Source organism: Amphibalanus amphitrite, unplaced genomic scaffold (genome assembly GCF_019059575.1).
Source record: "Amphibalanus amphitrite isolate SeventyFive unplaced genomic scaffold, NRLGWU_Aamphi_draft 000045F_arrow, whole genome shotgun sequence".
NCBI lineage: Eukaryota > Metazoa > Arthropoda > Thecostraca > Balanomorpha > Balanidae > Amphibalanus > Amphibalanus amphitrite.
Genome location: NW_024881541.1, coordinates 977,730 through 998,954, shown reverse-complemented (window position 1 = coordinate 998,954; position 21,225 = coordinate 977,730). Strand labels below are relative to the sequence as shown.

Sequence of the window (21,225 nt, the reverse complement as noted above, 5' to 3'; positions counted from 1 at the left end):
CTACTGGGTGCTGCCCGAGTGCGCCAAGCACGCCCGAGCCGGAGGAGCCCCTCCGACCACATACACGTGCCTGAAGGTCGGAGGGCACAGTTACATCTGTGGGGAGGCACACCGCTCACGGGCCTTTTTATTTACCGTGGCGATGTTGACGCGACCATTCGCAAGGCAAAACATGTGTTTGGAGAGCTGAGCAAGTTGCGCCATTATCCTGTCCCGGGTTCTTTGCGTGTCCCCAGTAGAGGGACCTCCAAAAACTTATAGGGACAATCCCTAGTAGTTTTCGATGATTTCAAAACTTATAGGGACAATTTCCCTAGTGTCCCAGGGCCTTGCACGTGCGAAATTGCGAGGGGGTACCTCCAACTGACTTGTGCACGGCACCCTACTAACCGGTCTCTAGCGACGTGCCAACTTTGGGCACAATCGGCCCAGCCGTTCTCGAGATCTGGAAGCGGCACCCTGCACGTGCGCACGTGCAAAATGGGTCCCAACTGACTTGTGCAATGTGCACGGCACCCTACTAACCGGTCCCTAACTGTGTACCAAATTTGAGCGCAATCGGTCGAGCCGTTCTCGAGATCTGGAAACGACCACTGCACGTGCGCACGTGCAGCAGCACCCCAACTCTGGCACATGGATATGCAGTGCCTAGTGGGTGCCTACCTACATGCCAACTTTCAGCGCAATCGGCCAAGTAGTTGCCGAGATATTGCAACAATTACAAAACGGACACCTCTTCGTTTTGCACGTGGCACGTGCATAAGGGGTCACCCACATGCATCAGGAATAGTCCAATACTTGGTAGAAGGAATGAAGCTACCCTACAAAAATTACCGCGTGTAAATCGGTCAAGTGGTTGCTGAGATATAAGCCTCGCAAAAGCGTGACCACGGCCGGCCGGCCGGCCGGCCGCTCATACTCAGAAATTTCCGTTAATCTAAGGAAAGACTACGCTCGCTTCGCTCGCTCCGTAATCACTATGTATGTACAGTGGGTCTATTTAAGATCTCCAGAGCCACCACGTGGCGCTACGGTCGGGGTAGGGCGAGTCCAAATCCCGAGGGAATTGAGGTCACCGGTCATTGTGGGGGAAGGAGGGAGGGGGAGTGACGCGGTATCACAGCGCATGGGGCGTGCGTAGCGCCGGGAGTGGGCCGCCCGCCACTGCGCCGGGGCTGAGGGGAGGGGATGATGGTTGCGGGTGCGTTCACTCCGGTATGGTGGTAATCTGTTCATGTGGAACCGGCAAGAATGCGACTGATGGGAATCATTATCTCAGACAAACGGGCAAGCCAGAGGCAGCGTCAGTTCCAGCTAAAATGTTGAACAATGATAATTAAAACCTAGGAGTATTCATAGCATGCAACTAACGGGTGGTCAGTATGAAACTGGACAAAGTTTGAATTGTTACTGTGTCGTAAGTTTTCAAGCGAAAGCAACGAAAATCGCGTTACCGTGCCATTATTTTGTTGTGATCACGCTCGCCCTAATGGATCTGCGACACTGGACCTCTGTCAGCCGCCAAGCGCACGCGCGCTGGCAGCCCCGCCATTATCTTTCGCGGCACCTCCGGGTCGATTTGACGGATGGCCTGCTGGATTCTCTGCTTCAATTTTGCGTCTCAGCTGACCTGCCACCTTCCCTTATACACTTTCTGTTTGATGAGCCCCACAGATCCTCAATGGGCTAAATCTGAGGGGTACGAGGCGGGGTCATGTCACGTGCTATTTCGGGCACCCCAGCCTCCTCAAGAAGTTTCGTGTTCTAGCGCGCGTACTGTGACTGTTGCAAGGTGGGAACCTAACAGAGCATCATGCTCTGTGTTCTGAGACTCAATAAGTGGTAACAACACGCCATTCAAACACTTTTCATAGCACAGTTCACCCGTTACATTGCCTGTGCTCGGCAAGTAACTGGACGCACGAGCCCCTCGGACTCATGGCAAGCCAGACGGGCATCTCGGGTGGGTACTTGCTCCCAGGTCGAAAGCGAAGGTGAGATCCACATGTGGAATAGTGTCTCCACCAGGTGAGGTGTAGAATTCGACAATGGAAGGCATTTGGCTGCCACTTCAGGTGAAATCAGATTCATTGTCCATATGCACCTCCATGTTTTTGCTACCCTGTATTGGACCCTGTGACAGACGGCGCAGGCGGTTTTGCTGTATACGAAATTGTGCCTCCGTCACCTTTATCCTATTTCTGTACCTGATTCCTGCTTGTGGACATATTAATTGGTCATATGTTTTGAAGATTCCAGAATTTCTTCCCAGAGATCACTGGGAGAGCCCCAACTGTTCGGTGACGGCGCCGGTTTGTTTCTTCCGGAGCTGAATGGGCATTTTCTTGGTGATCTTGCCGTGCCCACCATGCAAAACATCTGCAAGTCCTCAGAACTTATCGATGATCACATATTCTTTAGATCTGGTGAGATCCTATGGCGTAATGTGACGCAAAATTGTAGCATTTTTGTAATTTGTATTATTTTCAAAAACTTGCGCGAACAGGTCCCGGAACGCTTGCTGACTTACCGGCGCAATGTTTTCTACTCGTTAATAGTAGAAAGTTGAAATCTGAGCTGGTAATATAGAATAACTGTAAGTATTTACCTGCCGAAAATAATTAAGATCGGTCCATAATTGGAGATGCTATGCTTAATCAAATTTTGTCCAGTTTCATACTGACCACCCGTTATTCAGTCGATATTTGCATGATGCTTTTCAGGATGCATGATGAGCTTTTCCAAACTGTTATTTGGATTTTATGTTAGATATTTTTTATCTGTCACGCTCAGTTTTGGTGGGTTTTATCGGGTCGAAAAGAAGCAGAAAAGAAAAAGAGTTGAAATGGCTCCAGACAAATGACCAAAAATAGTTTCTTAAAAAAAATGAAACTTAGCTCAACATTTATAAGCGATAATTTTGACTTGAGAGAGGATATTGGGGGAAAATATTGGGGAAAGATGTCATCGTGTTTATCTGTGTTGCAGTAGAAGGAAAAGTTTTGGTTCGTGTCTATGATAAAACCAGACCCGGGAGTGGGGCTCGAACTCACGGCATCGCATTCAGCTCACAGGTTACCCAACCTCAACGCTACGAGCACCTATCGCCCTGCACAGCTTGCTCAGTGTTTCGGCTAAAGTTCGGCCAAAGTGTCTGAAGTCTGTCAATGTCACGGGGCGGAACCTTAAGGTAAATGTCCGTCCCGGTAGCTCGGTCGGTAGAGCATTGGACTCCATGTGCCATGTGGTGAGAGCGCACGTCCCGGTTGCAAAAGTCCGGGCTCGAAACGCGACGTGTGCTTGACGTTTTTGAGCGGCTCCTGACGAGTATGGTTGTGGTTGGTGGCAGGCCGCTGCCAGGCGAAGTCAGTGAGGGGACCGGCCGTGCGCGGCTATGTGCGCACGTTAAAATTTGGAATCTAAATTCTGCCATAGACCAGGAATTGCTTGATCGGAGGGTAGAGAGCAGGGTCAACGCAACAAGCTCAGCTTAGCGGGGACTTTGTCCTTGTGATTACTTTCTTTCAAAAGGTTCGGGCCAAATTTATATTAAAAAAGGGGGAGCCGAACCAGGTTGGGCCGGGTTGAACCCGGTTGGACCGGTGCAAGGCCGTATATAGGACCGGTGTCTTACACTCATGGTCAGACAAAACAGAGGCTAATTTGGGGTCAAATATTTTTATTAACTGATCTTATTGTTTTTAGCTTACACTATGACTTTTAGCTTTTTTAAACTCCAGACCAGGGCTGCGGAGTCGATGGATTTTCGGCGACTCCGACTCCGACTCCGACTCCGGCTTTCAAAAACCAGCTCCGACTCCGACTCCGACTCCGGGCAGAATTGTCGACTCCGACCGACTCCAACTCCCGACTCCGACTCCGCAGACCTAGCAGGGCTGCGGAGTCGACAGATTTTCGGTGACTCCGACTCCGACTCCGGCTCGGGTTTCTAAAATCGACTCCGACTCCGACTCCGACTCCGGTCACAACTGTCGACTCCGACCGACTCCGACTCCGACTCCGACTCCGACTCCGCAGCCCTGCTCCAGACTTCATGCACAAAAATGTGGCATTCGTCCACTTTTCCTCATCTTCTCTTAGCGACTTGATTTGACCTTAAAGGCCCATCTTACCAACAAAAAAAAAATCACCTGCGTGATAATTATTTGCCAAAGAGCGCTCTACGCATGAAACGCCAGCCGGTAAAAAACCGGCGAACGATACGATCTTTCTATTGCTTGAATTATATTCAATGAAAATTTCAGGAGACATAAATAATCTTAATCCTTATAGCTACTGGGCAACCGGAGCATTCGCTAGCTTTCCATTGCCAGCTGCATCACCAACATCACATTTGCATTACTTTTCGTTCACCATAGTTGACAGTAGATGAGCCGGACACAGCAAACCCATGCCTCATTATCCTTTCCTTCCAAGCAGCCAACTGCCAAGCTAATCGGCCGCCCGGCCCACCACCGCGATTTGGAACAGCGCTTGAGCGCGCCATTTGCCTGCGGCAGTGCCCCGCCGCGCCGGGGCCGTTTGACAGGTCACCCGCACCGTGACCTCGCCACCCCCCCCCCTCGCCCACCTCCCCATCGAGCCCAGCTCGGTAGTGACCTCTCCTTGAATCTCACATGGACTCGACTGAGGCTCAACGCCATCTAGTTGTGTCTGGAGATACTTACTAGATCCACTGTACATTGACATAGCATGCCTGTATTACCAACACTAGCACTGCTGCTTCTCCTTATATCAATGATCATAAATGGCAAAATCAACTATTAATGTTACACATTTAAAAAGGCCGTAACTTAAATCAAATGATGGGAATCACAGTTGGGAACACTGAGATTAGACCTTCCAATTTTGGAAGCCTTCCATTTTTGGAAATGCATACCCATTCATGGAAGGTCCTTCCAAAAATGAAAGCTTCCAAAAATGGAAGATTTGACCACAGTTTCCTCCACTGGCCTCGGCGCAGTGGCGGGCGGCCCTGGGCGGCCCACTCCCGGCGCTACGCACGCCCCATGCGCTGTGATACCGCGTCACTCCCCCTCCCTCATTCCCCCACAATGACCGGTGACCTCAATTCCCTCGGGATTTGGACTCGCCCTACCCCGACCGTAGCGCCACGTGGTGGCTCTGGAGATCTTAAATAGATCCACTGTACCTAATTGAGTGTGCTTTATGACCTGAGTGTCAGCAGCGGCGTATTTAGAAAATCGCGAAGGAGGGCGCCACCTCACCCAAGGAGGGCGCCATACGGTCGTGAGATTAAAATCCTTAACGATCGCTCGGCGGACGGGGGGGGGGGGGTGGAAGGCCTTTTTTACTACGCCATCAGTTTTTTTGGCGTACCTTGGTATAGGTTATGCTGCATTGATTTCGCATCGTGTGTATTTTGTTTTTACTCCAGGTCACAAAAGGTCAAGTCGTTAGGGGGCACAAAAGGGCGGTGGTTAGGGGGCACCCCCGGGAAAGATGATTTTCCGGGGGTGCGGGCGGGGGCTCGCGACCCGTCTGGAGCGCCGGGGAGGTATCCACTAGATCTCCCCGGCCCAGGGAGGTATCCCACAGCTCTCCCCGGGGCCGGGACGGCATATGCCATGGAACGGCACCGTCCCGGTCTGGCCAGACGGGCCGCCGTACAAAGTTAGGGGGGAGGCCGCAGGCTGGCGGAGCGCGTGTGGTCCAGCTGTAGTGGTCGGAAGGTCTGTCGGGGCGGCGGGGCTGCGCGTGGGACCTGGTGTGTGTGTGTGTGTGTGTTTATTTCGGTGATGCTCTGTTTCGTTTTGTTTTGTTGAAGAGGTGCCTCGTAATAAGTTTATGCTTTTGCACCAATTCAACTTTATTTCTGTCCATTGTCCATGCCCATAATCATGAATAAACGACAAACAAACAACGACAAGTCACCCGCTCAGCTTAACCTTCGCCCCAGTGGGGGGGGGGGGGGGCATATGTTACCACCCTGTTGCGTTTTTTTCGTATAAATAAAAAACCGCGGCGCTACGGTAGATTTTGGTACATCAATTTTGGACAATGTGTGAAATTTTTGACCCCAGGTCATGTCAGGTCAGGTCACCAGAGGCCAGTTTTACCAACAGAAAAATAGCAGCCCGGCGCAATTTTTCTGTCAAAAACCCGCCGACGAGTTTCACCAACCAGGCGAAAAAATATCCGCCGGCGTGAAAAAATATCAGCCAGAAAAATAGCCAACGAGTTTCACCAACGGCAAATGCGGCATTAATGGAGTGTTTATCTGCGCCATTATATGTAGAAAAACAGCCCCAAAAAATAGACAGGCGACCCCGTCTATTTTTTTGATGTCGTGTGGGAATAATTGGCCTCATTTGTTACTAATTATCGTGATTTGCGCTTCTCAGTTGATATAATAATTTAGTATCATTCATGGCCAATTTGTAAAGCATCTGGGCTTCAAGATTAGAAGAGGAATACTGATGATATTGCGTAAAGAAAGAGCCTTTGTCACCAGGCAGGACCAAAAGGAACCAACAAGACGGGTGTTTGGTGTTGTGGTGTTAGTTTTTTCGTTTTATATTATTTTTTTTGCTACAAGCACCCAACAGCAAGATGATAGCTCATTAACTAGTGGTCAGCTTACAAGTTCATTGCTCGCACGGAAGTGGAAAATAATGATGGAAGGTCATTTTCGAAAATCGAAGGTGCTTGAAGATATCAATATGCTGGAAGGAGAGGCAGAGAGGGTAGGCTCATTGGACTCAAGATTTTAAATAAATATGTCCCTGTTTTCACATATTCAGCTACATTTGACATTGCAAGGCGCCAGCTACTAATGGCACTACACTACTACTTTTGGGTGGAACTTCTTGAGCTGTGCGGAATAGGGAAGGTGCATTGACATTGCTAAGACCAAAATGGCAAGATTTTCAAGATAAATGACAATAAATTTAAAAAAGAAATTGAATAGCATGAAAGAAATGTATAAAGGCTTCTTTTTTAAGCAAAACGTGCAAAGTTTGCATGGTTGCGAATCCGAACAAACTTGCTGAATGCTGTCATAAGATTGTGCCACTGAACTCAGCAAGTCATGCTGCCAATATTGAAGGAAAAGAAAATAATAGTATTGTTGTAAAATGTAAATGAATCCATAACTGTTGTGTCTGCACTGTGCTGATATTGAATGCATGTGTATGTTGCATGCATGAGTCATGCAGGGGTCATGTTAAAACTGGCTGTAAGTATTGTGAGTTAGTTTTGCTAAATTGTGGAGGCACCAGGCTAATTGCGGCCAAAATGTTAGTTGTTCACCTCAGCGCTGAAATTACTGCACACAGAGTTTTCAGATCATGCGCCGAAATGTTCATGCAGCCCGTCCGTTACACTGGTCATGTTGACAGTGACAAGGATTTTTTCCCAGTCTCATGTTGAAATACAATAATAATTCACTGAGCTTGATTTTTGCTTATGTTTTCATGCCAGTTCCTAGAATAAAGCAGCCAATATTTTCTGTCATGTGAGAAATATAATGAAAATATGCACAATTGCAGGCTGTGGCATGTTGTGAAGTTTTTCCTTGTTTATTGCTGAGGTTTTTCCAGTCTCTGCTGCAAAAACGGTGGTGAATCCACCGTCGTCCGACGGTTTCGATGACGCCAATCATCGGCGAGTGTTGCTATGATGGCCGACCTGACTGAGCGCACAGCGGCAGCCGCCGTCGCCAATAACGACAGTGAGGACACCTCCGAGTCGGACAAAGACGCCGCCGCGGACGACTTCACCGTGCTGGACGAGGTGGAGCGCTCGAGCCGACAGGCCGTGCACCGCGTGCGCTGCCCGACTGGCTGGCGCACCCGCAGCCGATTGGCGGCCGGCGCCGGCCAATCTGCCGTTCCTGGTGCAGGTGACGGTGCTGCCCGAGCTGCTGGCGGCCGCAGAGTCGCCGCTGCCACCGGCCGACCTCTGCGTCTCGGCGCCGGCCGGCCGCGGTAAGACGCTGGCGCTCGCGCTGCTGCTGGTGCAGGCGCGGCGCCGCGGTGCGCCGGCCGCCGGGTGCGCGCGCTAGCTGTGCTACCCACACAGGCGCTGCCCGCTCAGGTGCCCGCCGTGTTCCGCCAGTACGACGCCGACACGCCGCTCTGCGTCCGGCTGCTGGGTGGAGACACAGTGGCACGAGGGGGGCACCAACTGGTGGCGGTGGGGCCGCGCGGCCCGGTCTCCCCGGCTGATCGTGGTGAGCACTCCCGGCTGGCTGATGGATCACATAACCAGCGCCGAGGGCTTCTCGCTAGCGCACCTGCGCTACCTGGTGATCGACGAAGCCGACCGGGTGATCGAGATGGCCGAGACGGGCTGGCTGAAAGCGGTGGAGCGGGTGGCGGCGGCCACGGCCCGCCGCCCTGCATCGCCGGCCGGCTGACGGCCGCCGCCGTCTGCGCGCCTCACCTGCCGCTGCAGAAGCTGCCGTTCTTGGCCACCCTGTCACAGAACCCGGAGGCCGGAGAAGCTGGAGCGAATGTCGCTGTTCCAGCCGCGACTGCTGGGCGGCCGCCGCCGTCGCACTGCCCGGTCAGTTCGTCGGCAGGTTCACCACGCCGGCCGAGCTGAGCGAGTCGTTCAACGTGGTGGCGCCGCAGCCGCAGAAGCCGCTGCTGATGCACAGTTTGCTCCGACAGCCCGACTGGCGGCGCTCGCTCGTGTTGGTCAACTGGAACGAGGCGGCGCACCAGCTGGAGCTACCGCTGTCGGTGCTGGGCGCGCGCGAGGCCGAGTTCCCTGGGGCAGTGCCGGCGGGCCAGCGGCGGCGCGCGCTAGCTGAGATGGCCGCGCTGGTGTGCTCGAGGCTATGGCGCGCGGTATTGACGTGGACGCCGTGGACGCGGTCGTGTCGTACGACATCCCGGCGCTGTTGAAGGCACACTGCGTGCGTCGGACGGCGCGCGTCAGCCGGGCCGGCCGGGCGGTCACGCTAATGTTTGAGCGGCAGCGCAGCCATTTCCAGCGGCTGATGGCGCAGGCGGGCAAGGCGGACGGCCGGGTGCGGGAGACGCCGGTGCCGCTGTACGAGCTGCGCCAGCACGAGGCGACCTACGTCAGTGGATTTCCACACTAGCTTCTAGTTGATCGCTTTTTTCACCTTTTTACGCTCATCGCTCATGATTTATTTACATTTTAGAAATATTACAATGAATAGGTGTTAACCTTGTCATCAGCCTAGAAAAGTTAAAGAAAGTAAGGCGTTTTTAGTTGCATAATGTATATTTGTTCATGAACACGGATTTAACGTGTCCTAACTCCCAAATACTTCGATATTAGACCCGAGTTTTGCAAACCAGTCGAAAGGCTTAGAACGATCATTTGGTTGGGGCGTAGCCAGACGGCTCGACTGGGCGTGGAAGCCGGCGAAAAGGTGGTCACCACGCGATCATCATGTAAAGCGGTCTCCGTCGGACGATTGTGTCCGTGCGCAACGAATGATCTCGGCACACGTGGATGAGTTCGGCAGGACTCTCCACTGAGCGGTACTGGGCGCAGTCGAACGACGGTCGACGAAGCTAGCGCAGGTATTGTTACGAGCCGGACCAGTGTAGCGGGGCCGGAGCTTATATTGTTTGCTGTGTGGCGTTCCTTCGTCTTGACCGGGCCCGGCAAACGGGGCCTGCATATCGGCTGAAACCACCTAGCCGGGCAGCATGACCTCCACCTCGCCGAAGTGGGGCGAACGACCGCACTCAGCCCTGCAATGACCGCGGTGCAGTTAATCTGGGTAGGTATCTTCCTGAGGTAAGACACTCGCCTTGGCACAAGGCTTTATATAGGCCTTGGCGAATCCTTAGCCCTCTTGGTCCTAGAAGTAGGTGTAATGCAGTGCGCGCGAAGCCGCCTCGCAGCACCGCAGTTCACTCGCTCGGCAGCGGAACTGTCCGTCCAGCTTCAGGTGGCGCCTCTGGGAACAATGTTTGCCGCTTCTTCCCCACTCTATTGACATCTAGGAAAGAGGTGCGACTCCCGGGTCCGTCGGGAGCGGGTCCCATCTATTATAGTCCCCACCTCATAAAAGGTGGGAGTGGGGGTCCGTACATTGCGTGCACGTACGACACAATTATTTTCTACAAGGTGCGACTAAAAGCAGACAAAAAGGTAAATTGCAACTTGAAGGTATTGTAAAAATGAAATATAATAGGCTGACAGGAAAAAAGATCCACTTAAACGCACGCTTCCTATCGTCACCTTCATAAATGACGTAGGTTTACAATTTGGTGGTCTTGTATTGGCAAGTTTATAATGATCTATTTTGTGGTTACAACTCTTAAAAATCTATATAATGTTTTCCAATAATAATATTTCTAAATATACGTGGTATTTGCATTAAAAAACACGCTTTAATTTAATTACAACATGTTTTAAATAATTTATCAATCTCCTTGAGCATTATCGATATTAAAATATCAGCTGACTGCCGGCGACAAATATTTCCGGCCGAAGTCGGCTGGAATTTTTTTGTTGGTGAAACTCGTGGCTGTGTGGCGGCTATTTTTTCGGCTGGATATTTTATTTCGGCGGCCGGCTGGTATTTTTTGGTAAAACTGGCCTCAGGTCAAGTTAACTGACCAAGCCTAAAAAAGTTTGCAATCATGTCCAGCCTGCAGTGTTTGTCAGAGAGGTTTTAAACTTGGTGCATTACATGATGTTATGGGTGCCTACAATTTGTATATCTCGGATTTTTTATATGCGTGACCTAAGGTCAGGTCAGTGGCGTGACCTTTCCATTATAAGTCAATGGAGAAAAACGAAAATGCCTCTAGATCCGTGTGTACGCATAGGAACAGTCCAAATATTTCAGGATTACAATGATTTGGACCACCCGTGACGACCAAGGTGCCTTTTTTGCTGATAGCCTCTTGAAAGGTCATCCGAGGTCATTTGAGGCTACAAACAGTTTTTTTGCCAATAACTCTCGATTGGAAAAAAGATAGAACGCTGGGGTTGGCCTCATTGTGTTTGTCTTGCCGAGACGCATCGACTGATATGCAACATGACCTTTTCCGGCCAGGACCTTGACCTGAGGTCAAATTTTGAAGTTGACCCTTTAAGGTCAAATTATAGTTCAATCGACGCGTCTCGTCGAGAGGAACACGATTCTGGCATTAGAAATGACCCAGCTTTTTTTAGTCAAAAGTTATTGTCGAAAAACACTTTTTGTAAAAACAGCTATTTTTGGAGTTTTTTCCCTCTGGAGGCTAAACCGTTAACCTGAGGTCATTTTTGATGATTACCTTATCAAAAGAAGAGTCCAAAAGCTATCGATTGCTTTTCCCAGGGGTTTTCTAGCTATCATAGTTCCTGAGATAATGGCATGTTTTCTGAAAAATATAATGACAATTCGCAAATTTTGACCTTTGATGACCTCTGGTGACCGTAATATTGCTCTAAGATGAAAAATGGCTGAAATACTTTCAAACGTACGCATCAAGAGCTATCGACTGCTTTTTACCGCGTCTTTCTAGCCCTCTTAGTTTTTGAGTTAGAGGTGGGTGGTAACATATGCCCCCCCCCCCCCCCCCCACTAGGGCGAAGTTGGCTGAGACCGCCACTGGGGCGCGGGTTAAGTGACTATGCTTATTTTTTTTTTAAAGTTAGGTCATTCGACATTGCCTGATGACCTTGCTTTTAGCGACTATGGTTTGCATTTTATAGAGCACGTGGAAGAGCAATTTACCAAAAGGTGTGCCCCTTTCGCTCACCCAGTTCCCTCCCCCAACAGGAAAAACGGAAGCTCGTAGTGTAGTGGCACCTTTTTCTCTTTTTTTTTGTTTACCGCATGTCTGAAGAAACGTCCTGGCGCGGGTTAATCTCACACGTGACGAAAAGGTTGCAAGTGATGGCATAGGTACTATAGTTCCTACTAAAGAAGTGTTGTTGAAGTGCGCGCCGAAGGCGCGCGAAATTTTCGAAAACAACCTTTTCCTCCGCTTTTTAGGCACATCTTTTACATGCTCACTGTTCAAAGCTCTTCTCGCTCTTTTACCAAATTTGAAGTTGTACTGTAAAAATGCCTAAGGTTTAGTGGGGCCGGTGCAGGGCCTCGTCTAAGGAATTTTCACTGGGGGGGGGGGGGCAGAGACTGAAGGAGCCAAACCTAGGGTACCCCCAAATCCTGTTTTCTCACCGGATTTAGACCACTTATTTTTCATCACAGCCCTGACACCATGAATATTTTTTTTTACTAAAAAAAAAATAGTAGGCCATCCGACCCATGCTTGTATATTAGTTTATAGCCTCCTCACATTGCCTCATCAGACAATAATAATCACACTTCTCCTTGGTGAGCGTGTGTTTGAGTGGCAGTGCCGTGTCTAAGGAATTTGCATGCCGAGCCTATGTCGAGGGCCAATACGCATTTTTTTAGAACCACATCAGTTTCTGATGGTTCCCTCTGAGCGCTCGATGCCGATCTCTGAGGGCTAATGCCAGCTTCTGGACCTATGTCGGCCTCTATGGTAGCCCACACTGGTTTTATATGATCCATACCAGGCTTTAAGGGTCAATCTGAGTGGAGACCGTATTTTCCCACTAGGGCCCCTCAGACCAGTGTAATGCCTGTGTATCAACTTGGAGACTGATGGCTTCTCAGGTGGATTCTCCGTAATCGCCGTGGATCTTCGACACAACCTTAAGGTCGTCAGAGGCTATAAACTAAACAAAAATGAAGATAGCAGTGCTTTGAGGCCCGTTGGGACCTGAAGTGGCTGGCATTTGCCCTCCAGGACTCCATGCCGACTTCTTTAGATAATCCAGCTGTCAGAGTTCCCGTCCCCACAGACAGACCACCAACCTGGCATCTGCGCCTACGTACGACCACCCAGAACGGGAGCCTGCTTCATTACGATTAGGAGCTACTCTAGCCGCACACCGGTGACCGTCCAGCCAGAAGTTGGACGCTGCATAGCGAGGACGACGATAGGCAAAAACAAGGGATTGACGCCCCGAGGACAGAAACAACAGAGTGATACCTAAAGGAGAAATTTTTGCCGGTAGAGCCTTGGACTCCGCGTGGTGAGGGCACGCGTCCCGGTTATAACAGTCCAGGTTCGAAGCGCGACATCGCTCGATCTTTATGAGCCTCCTGGCGAGTATGGTTACGGTTGGTGGCAGGCCGTAGCCATTCGAAGTCAGTGAGGGGACCGGCCGTGCGCGGCTATGTGCATACGAACCTTTGGGCTCTAAATTCTGTCATAGATCACGAATTGCGCGATCGGAGGGTAGAGGGCAGGGCCAACGCAAAGCTCTGCTTAGCGGGGGCTCTGTACTTGTCAATCCTTCCATTCAAAAGGTTCGGACTAAATTAATGAAAAAAGAATGTCCGGGACACGGAGTTGGGCGCCTGAAAAGACGAAATGTAACGTATTGCTCAGCGAAAAAAAATGGTTCAGGTAAACAAAACAAACACATAACAGCCCTAGGTAATGGGGTATTTCAATGTGCTCACATTGCATCGTTTCGTTTAAGCATTTGCTTTTATGTGCACCCACGCCTCGAAATAAAAATTCGTTTGCCTTTTGACTATTGCCGGCCCCCCCAGTAGGGACTTTTTGCCCTGACTGGGGGGGCCAGGTCGATGACTGCGGGGGTTTGGCCCCCCCAGTTAACATGTTAGACGAGGCCTTGGGCCGGTGCCACACAAACTGTATAGGAAGCTTCGCCCATGAGTGACGTTGTAGAAAAGTTTATTGGCGGTGGCATACACACCAGACCACCATATCGGATTGATACCGGAGCGCGAGGTGCGTAAACACAAGCGCACAACGAGAAGGCGGCAGCAAAAGAAAGATAAACCATAACCCGCGCCCGGCTGGGGGTCCTGGATTTCCACGCCCTGCTGGGGGGGGGGGTGTTTGAACACCCCCTCTTCTAACTCGGTTCCTGGGCCACGTAGCGATACGCGGAAGGCGGCTTTCGAAAGAGCGTCAAAAATAATGACGAAATCACTTCGGTCAATTTTTTGGTCAGGTCAAAGGTCAGGTCACCAGAGGTCATTGAAGGCAAAACTTCGCCGATTTCCAGGTCGAATGTCGACAATTTCCAAGAAGCCAACGCATAACTCAGGAACCAATAGAGCTACAGCGCCGCGGAAAAGCGCATTCGATAGCCCTATTAACGATCTTTCTGAGTAACTCTCTCAGATTTGACCTAACGTCAACGGTTTTGCCTGCAGGGGGCAAAAACTGCAAAAATAGCCGATTTTTTCGGATGCAGTTTTTCTGCAATAACTTTTGACCCAAGCCTTGTACGAGCTTACTTTTACCGGCATCGTGTTCCTCTCGTCAAGACGCAGCGAATGAACCATAACTTGACCTTGAAAGGTCAACTTGAAAAGTTGACCTGAGGTCAAGGTCATGACCTGACCGGAAAGGGTCATGTTACATATCAGCCGATCGGTATTGTCGAGCTGAACACATCTAAGGCGTTTTCATCGCTCTAGCATGCCTCTATCAAAAGTTATTTGCGAAAAACTGTTAGATACCATTCGTGACCTAAGATGACCTCAGGGCATAAACAGGGGTCACGGACACCATGTTCATGTTCAGTGTGTCTAAACTACTTGTAATTCAGTGTTTGGGAGTGTTTATAATGTCTTTGGTCCAAAAGAGGCGCATTTCAATTTTCTCCCACTGACTTATAATGGGGAGGTCGCAAAATTGACCTGACCTTAGGTCATCGATATCAAAATTATGAGATATACATTTTGTACATGCTATTGATCTTAGCAATCGCTGAAAGTTTCAAAGTGATCGGTCACTCGGTGTAGCTATGACAGACATTGAAACTTTTTATGAGGTGAGGTCACTTCAAGTGACCTGGTGACCTGACCTTGAATGACCTTGGTCTGAACTTTTCACATCATGTGTAGAGTTGATGTATGATAAGGTGTACCAATGGGTAGAAGGGTGGCGATCAACAGGAGGGCGCCAATATGTAAGAGGGCCCCGATCAACAATCAACAGGAGGGTGCCACCAGGTGAGAGGGCGGCAAGGAACAGGAGAACACCAATAGATAGGAAGGTGGTGATCAACAAGAGGTCGCCAATGGGTAGGAGGGCGGTCATCAAGAGGAAGTCGCCAATGAGTGGAAGGGTGACGATCAACAGGAGGGTGGCAATGGTGAGGAGGGTGCTTTTGCCCAAGAGGATGACATTGAACAGGAGGGGACCTGTGAGGAGGGCGCCAATTTAACAGGAAAGTGCCAGTGGATAGGAGGGCGGTGGTCAACCTAGTTAGGAGGGCGCGAGTGGTTAGGAGGGCGGCGATTAACACGAGGGCGCCAATAGGTAGAAGGGCCCCGATTAGCATTCAACAGGGGGGGGGGGGCTAGGGAACCAATAGGTAGGAGGGCGCTAATGTCTAGAAGGGTGGCACTCAACAAGAGGGTGCCAAAAGGGAGGAGGGCGGCCATCAAAATTTCACGAGGGCGCAATAGGTGGGAGGGCGCCAATAATTATGAGGGTGCCGACCAGCAGAAGGGCGCCATTGTGTAGAGCAGGGTGGCGACCTACAGGTGGGCGCCTTCGGGTGAGAGGGCGCCTATTTACAGGAGAGCGCCAGTAGGTAGGAGTACACCGATCAAATGAGGGCGCCAGTGGGCAGGAGGACAGTGATCAACAGGCTTACGTAGGCGACTACCGCTACGCTTAGAGAGCTACAGCCTACAAATGCGGTTGGAGGGCGCCCGAGGGAGCCCTCCAATCGTATTTGGAGGGCGTATGTGGAATGGCGCCCTCCGAGGGCGCCCTCCAACCGTATTTTCCTTGCAAACACATTCGCGTTGGCGCCCTTCAGTCGCGATTGTTTTTCGATTCGATTCTATCACAATTGCATTTGCGATTGGACCATGGTTCAGTGGCCCCCCTCCCTGCCTACGCCCCTGTGAGTGTGAGTGTTCTTATTATACCGTATCTTGTCTAGGAACTGTGCCTCGACTGAAAAGCCCTCCTTGAGTGGATGTCGTATATTTAAATAAATAAATAAATGCACATTGTACACCCAGACACTTTGCAGTTATGCACATTTTGTATTTTGAGTAGAGACCTTAAACCGTTCGTCTGCTATCCTTTCGTCTCTTCATGTGTTACGGAACAAAACCCAGTAGAGGATGTTGCTATCGAAGGTGCCGTCGAAGCACGGAAGCTGCGACGACCACACATTCTTGATGGTTGCGCTTGTGTTTGTGGCTGTGTTTGGGCTTGTTGCCATGCTTCAGCTGCCGGCTGTGCACGGTGTACTGATGTGCAATACCGCTGACCACTGCCCTGTGTGTGTGTGTGTGTCCGCAGGCTCGGTGACCGCTGACCACTGCCCGGTGTGTGTGTGTGTGTGTGTGTGTGTGTGTGTGTGTGTGTGTGTGTGTGTGTGTGTGTGTGTGTGTGTGTGTGTGTGTGTGTGTGTGTGTGTGTGTGTGTGTGTGTGTGTGTCCGCAGGCTCGGTGACCGCTGACCACTGCCCGGTGTGTGTGTGTGTCCGCAGGCTCGGTGACCCGCTCCCAGTACCCCGTGTTCACGCTCTACCTACAGAAGATGTGCCTGAGTGGCGCGGCAGACGCCTGCCGGCGGCCCTGGGCCTTCGAGCGCGTGCCGGGCCACCAGCTGAGTGGCTACTCGCGTCGCCGCGTCGGCGCCAGCTCCGGCCGACACTGCCTGCAGCTCTGCCTGCACGAGCGCACATTCCCCTGCAGGTGAGACTCGCCGCTGGCCCGCGGCCGGCGGCTGCAGCGGCTGCTGGCCAGCTAACACTTAGATTTGTTTTACATAGGGTATCAGCTCCGAAAATAAAACATTCTGTGTTCCCGAAAAAGTAAAATATTTGCCAATGCCATTTACTTTTACATTTATGAAATAACTGGTAAATTGAATCATGCACGCATCTGGAATCTCCGACACGTAATGCATGAATGAACTAAGAGACAATAAAAGACAAGTTGCCCGCCTCGTCGATGAAAGGTCGAGCCGGTGGCGGCAGTATGTATTTTCCTCGGCTCCGGTGTTGGCTGCTGATGCCGTTCGAGTTACGCAGTCGGTAGCGGCAGTATGTATTTTCCTCGGCTCCGGTGTTGGCTGCTGATGCCGTTCGAGTTACGCAGTCGGTAGCGGCAGTATGTATTTTCCTCGGCTCCGGTGTTGGCTGCTGATGCCGTTCGAGTTACGCAGTCGGTAGCGGCAGTATGTATTTTCCTCGGCTCCGGTGTTGGCTGCTGATGTCGTTCGAGTTACGCAGTCGGTAGCGGCAGTATGTATTTTTCTCGGCTCCGGTGTTGGCTGCTGATGCCGTTCGAGTTACGCAGTCGGTAGCGGCAGTATGTATTTTCCTCGGCTCCGGTATTGGCTGCTGATGCCGTTCGAGTTACGCAGTCGGTAGCGGCAGTATGTATTTTCCTCGGCTCCGGTATTGGCTGCTGATGCCGTTCGAGTTACAAGTCCACGCACGCTACTGTTCAGCTGACTATGTCACAGCCGGCTGACTGCTGACGATAGCCACTGCCCGTGTCGGACGGACAGCGGGTGTCTGCCCGTGTCGGACGGTCAGCGGGTGTGTCTGCCCGTGTCGGACGGTCAGCGGGTGTCTGTCCGTGTCGGGCGGTCAGCAGGTGTCTGCCCGTGTCGGGCGGTCAGCAGGTGTCTGTCCGTGTCGGGCGGTCAGCGGGTGTGTCTGCTCGTGTCGGACGGTCAGCGGGTGTGTCTGCCCGTGTCGGACGGTCAGCGGGTGTCTGCCCGTGTCGGATTGGGTGTCGGCGGCGCCGTCAGCCTCTGACCGGCGCGTGGTGGCGGCGGCGGCGGCGCATCTGCGGCCGTGACGGTGCACCGTCACAATCTGACGCGCGTGTGGCGGCGCGTCACGGCACCCTGGTCGTTGGTGACGCGTGACGCTGCGGTCGGCCGCCGACCCCGGCCGGCGACCCCGCCGTCTGGCCGGGCCGCAATGGCCACTGAGTCTGTGCCACAGCGCAGCCATTGCGCAGCAAAGGAAACGCGAGGGAGCAGATCAACACGGATACACCGCCCACCCGGTCCTTATTGCGGCTTAGAATCGGCACCAGGGAAGTGGCGTGCGGACGCCGACGCCGAAAAGCAAGTTAGTAACGGAATGGGACTCATTGCCTTGGCTTTGTGACCTCCGGAACCGCAGATGGCATTCATGTCAGCCGCAGAATGAGGTCACTCAGAACTCAGCTGCGCTGCACAAACTGAAACGGTGCGGTGCTAGATTATGCGGAAGGTGACTGAACATTAAACAAACCTAAAGTGGCACTAACGGAAACGTCCCATTTCGGCCCGTCCTGGTTAAACTGAGGCAGCATGCGGCGTGACACAGCAGATTAGCCGGGGACAGGCGAGTGCGAGCGAGCTACAGCGTCGTCCCCGCTACGTATGTACGGCAAGTCACCGCTGCAAGTCAGCGTCCCGGAGCCGTGACCCGCTCAGCAGCGGCGGACACCGCCGACCCGACACCCGAATGGCGGCCGGCCCCGGCCACGGAGCCGCACCGCCCAGCGGCTCCTTCGCGAGCCAGGCCCGAGGCCCTGTTACCAGCTCTGGTGACAGACCCGCAGACCCTACAGACCCGACAGACTTCGCAGACTCGGTAGACCCGACAGACCTGACAAACACGACAAATCCGACAGACCCTCAGACACACAGACCTGACAGACCCGACAGACCCTCATGCGCACATCTCCTGGAGACTGGGCGGCTTTGGCGCTGTTGGGTCGCAGCCAGGAGCCCCGTGCAGCTGGCGAGCGACTGCGCCAGCCTTGTTCAGTGTTCAGTGGTAACATCAGTCAGAGGTCATCAGCGGCAGCCCTGCTGATGGCAGAGCGCCACCCTTACTTTAAAGAAGCGTTCGGTTAGTTGCGCTGGGAATGTTGGCACGGGACTGCGCCGATCCCGCAGCGGGATGACTGGTAAGTGCTCTCGGCTCTCTCTCGGCGTGAAGCGCCCACGCCGTGTCCGCATGCCCAGCAGCTCAGCACTCGACATGTAATGAACATCCTGGTATCTACATACATACCTACTGTTGGCGTCAGACCCCTGATACCCGATTTCTTCGCGATTATTACCTAATTCCGGTTTGTTCGAAATTCAACAAACTTTTTGGATTTTTCGGCTATTATATTCAAAAAATCTATTTTTTGATTTTTCGGGATCAAAATCCACAAATTTCAAAAATCCGAGATGGCAGTTTTGTAGCCCTTTTGATTTTACACCTTTTATGTCTGAAACATTTTTCTGTATCTCTAAAGCTGTAGGCCTGACAGCTCTTCCCGCACAACCTTTTTTGGGTCGAAAATGGCAGAAATTACGTCACTCTGACGTCATTTGCGGCCAACCTATCATAGCCTTTGGAAAAAAATCTGGTCACAATGTGCAATAGCTATTTACGGGAGGGTACTGAAAGTTTGGTGACGATCGGCGCAGCAGTTCTGGAGATATATCGAAAAAACTAAAGGGGGGGGGGGGCAAAAAATGCCTCCCCCACCGCCTGGAAGGTTAAATAAGTACGTCGCAGGTGAGGTCACCGATCCCCCACATCGGCGCCCAACAATGGGCACGCTCAGCGACGCCGAGGAGTCTGAGCCGGACCACTTAGGACTACCGCTCGCCTCTGGACCGTCACCTCCAGTTCGAGCTGCCACTCCGCTGGATCCAGCCCGGGCCACAGCACCAGTGCGAATCACGACATCGGTTCCTCCCTCGTCAGAGGTGGCTGCAGCAGAGATGTCAATACCGCCATCCAAGCTGGACCTCGCCGAATCCGAGTGGAAGCCGTCACAGGCTAACGAAGACAAGAACTGTGAACCGCAGGAGGTTAAAATACGGCAAACAGATGTGACAGAGGCCTCTGAACAGGCACAGCTGCCAGAGCCCCACGTGGGGGACGACCTGTCGGTGTGCCCGGCGAACCTGGCCGGTGACCACGCGTACCAGCTAGTAGGCGTGGTAAGCCACTATGGCGGCGATAGTCACGCAGGCCACTTCGTGGCCACCGTTTACAGCGCTGAACGCGAATGCTGGTTCCGCTACGATGACCACCGAGTTAGTCGAATCCGCGAATCGGATGCACTCGGTGAAAGCCAGCAGAGAGATGGCTACATGTTTTTCTACACACTTGAAAAGTTGCGAACCCAGACAGAAAAGTGGCCAATGCTGAAATGTCAGCAACGGCTCTGGAGCGGGGAGGGGGAAAGGGCCGCACTCACCCGTCAGTGTTTGTAATGTGGTGACGTCAGGATGATATGTGCCTAAATCGCATGTTTTTTTAGATACTCTGGCTTCATGTTATCAGATCACAATAATCATATACATATGTACATAAGACAAACAATATAATATTTGACGGCTAAATGATCTGGTTTGGAAATAATATCCAGCGCATCGAGGTGCCCGTGTCTGATAAGCATGCTTTCTACTTCAGAACATGTCAATCAATCAATCAATCAATTTTTATTTAACATCCCATCATATAGGGACAAAGCATATTGGCATGATACAATACAAGATGGCTAACACAGTTACACAATACACATCATATTCATGTAACACAAAGTACAAACAGCTGTTCTTTGTAGCCTGTTCAGCGCAAACCAGTAATCCCGCAAACTTTAACGGGAGTGCTACGATGATACTCGTTGGGGTAAGACGAGCATATGGATCATGGCCCAGGCGTCGCCATTGTTCTGGGCCAGTAGCCAGCGCAGTGAGTCGGCAATACCATCCACTCGTCTAGGAGCGCTAATCAGGTCTCGTGACACATGCCCCCAGCAACTCTCAATAGTGTTTCATAGTTCATCCCACACAGTGAGAGCATGTGACTTACAAGGGAGCCTGGGCGGCGCAAACGGGTCGAATTGAGCGCAATGTGAGCCAAATCACTTAACACGCGCAGTGGAAGGGGGGGCGGATTTCGCCCACCCCTCCTGTTTTTCGCCAATAACTCGCGCCGCAAGCATGATATTAATGTGAAATTTTGTCTACCTGTCCAGAATTGAACTGCAGATCTTCTCGTGCAAGAAATAAAAAAATCGGGTCGCAACTTTTCTAGTAATAGCGGTGTAAAGTCAAACATCCTGCCGCCGCGGCGGCGCGGCGGCGCGGCGGCCGGCGCTAGCCGTTACGCGCCGCCTGAATTGTAGACTGTGCCGGGGCGGGACGGTTCCGTCTTTACATCGCGCTCCTTACCGCTGATTATATTCGA

The 21,225-nt window shown here is 51.8% G+C and overlaps 1 protein-coding gene across 1 annotated transcript in view; it reads left to right on the top strand.

Moving 5' to 3' along the window:
- The window catches only part of LOC122377481, a 128,050-nt gene that overhangs the window by 10,270 nt on the left and 96,555 nt on the right, over window positions 1-21,225 (top strand). The window contains exon 2 of the mRNA XM_043357537.1: window positions 16,504-16,711. Within this exon, the coding sequence (XP_043213472.1) occupies window positions 16,504-16,711 (208 nt within the window). The remainder of the gene's footprint in view (window positions 1-16,503; window positions 16,712-21,225) is intronic.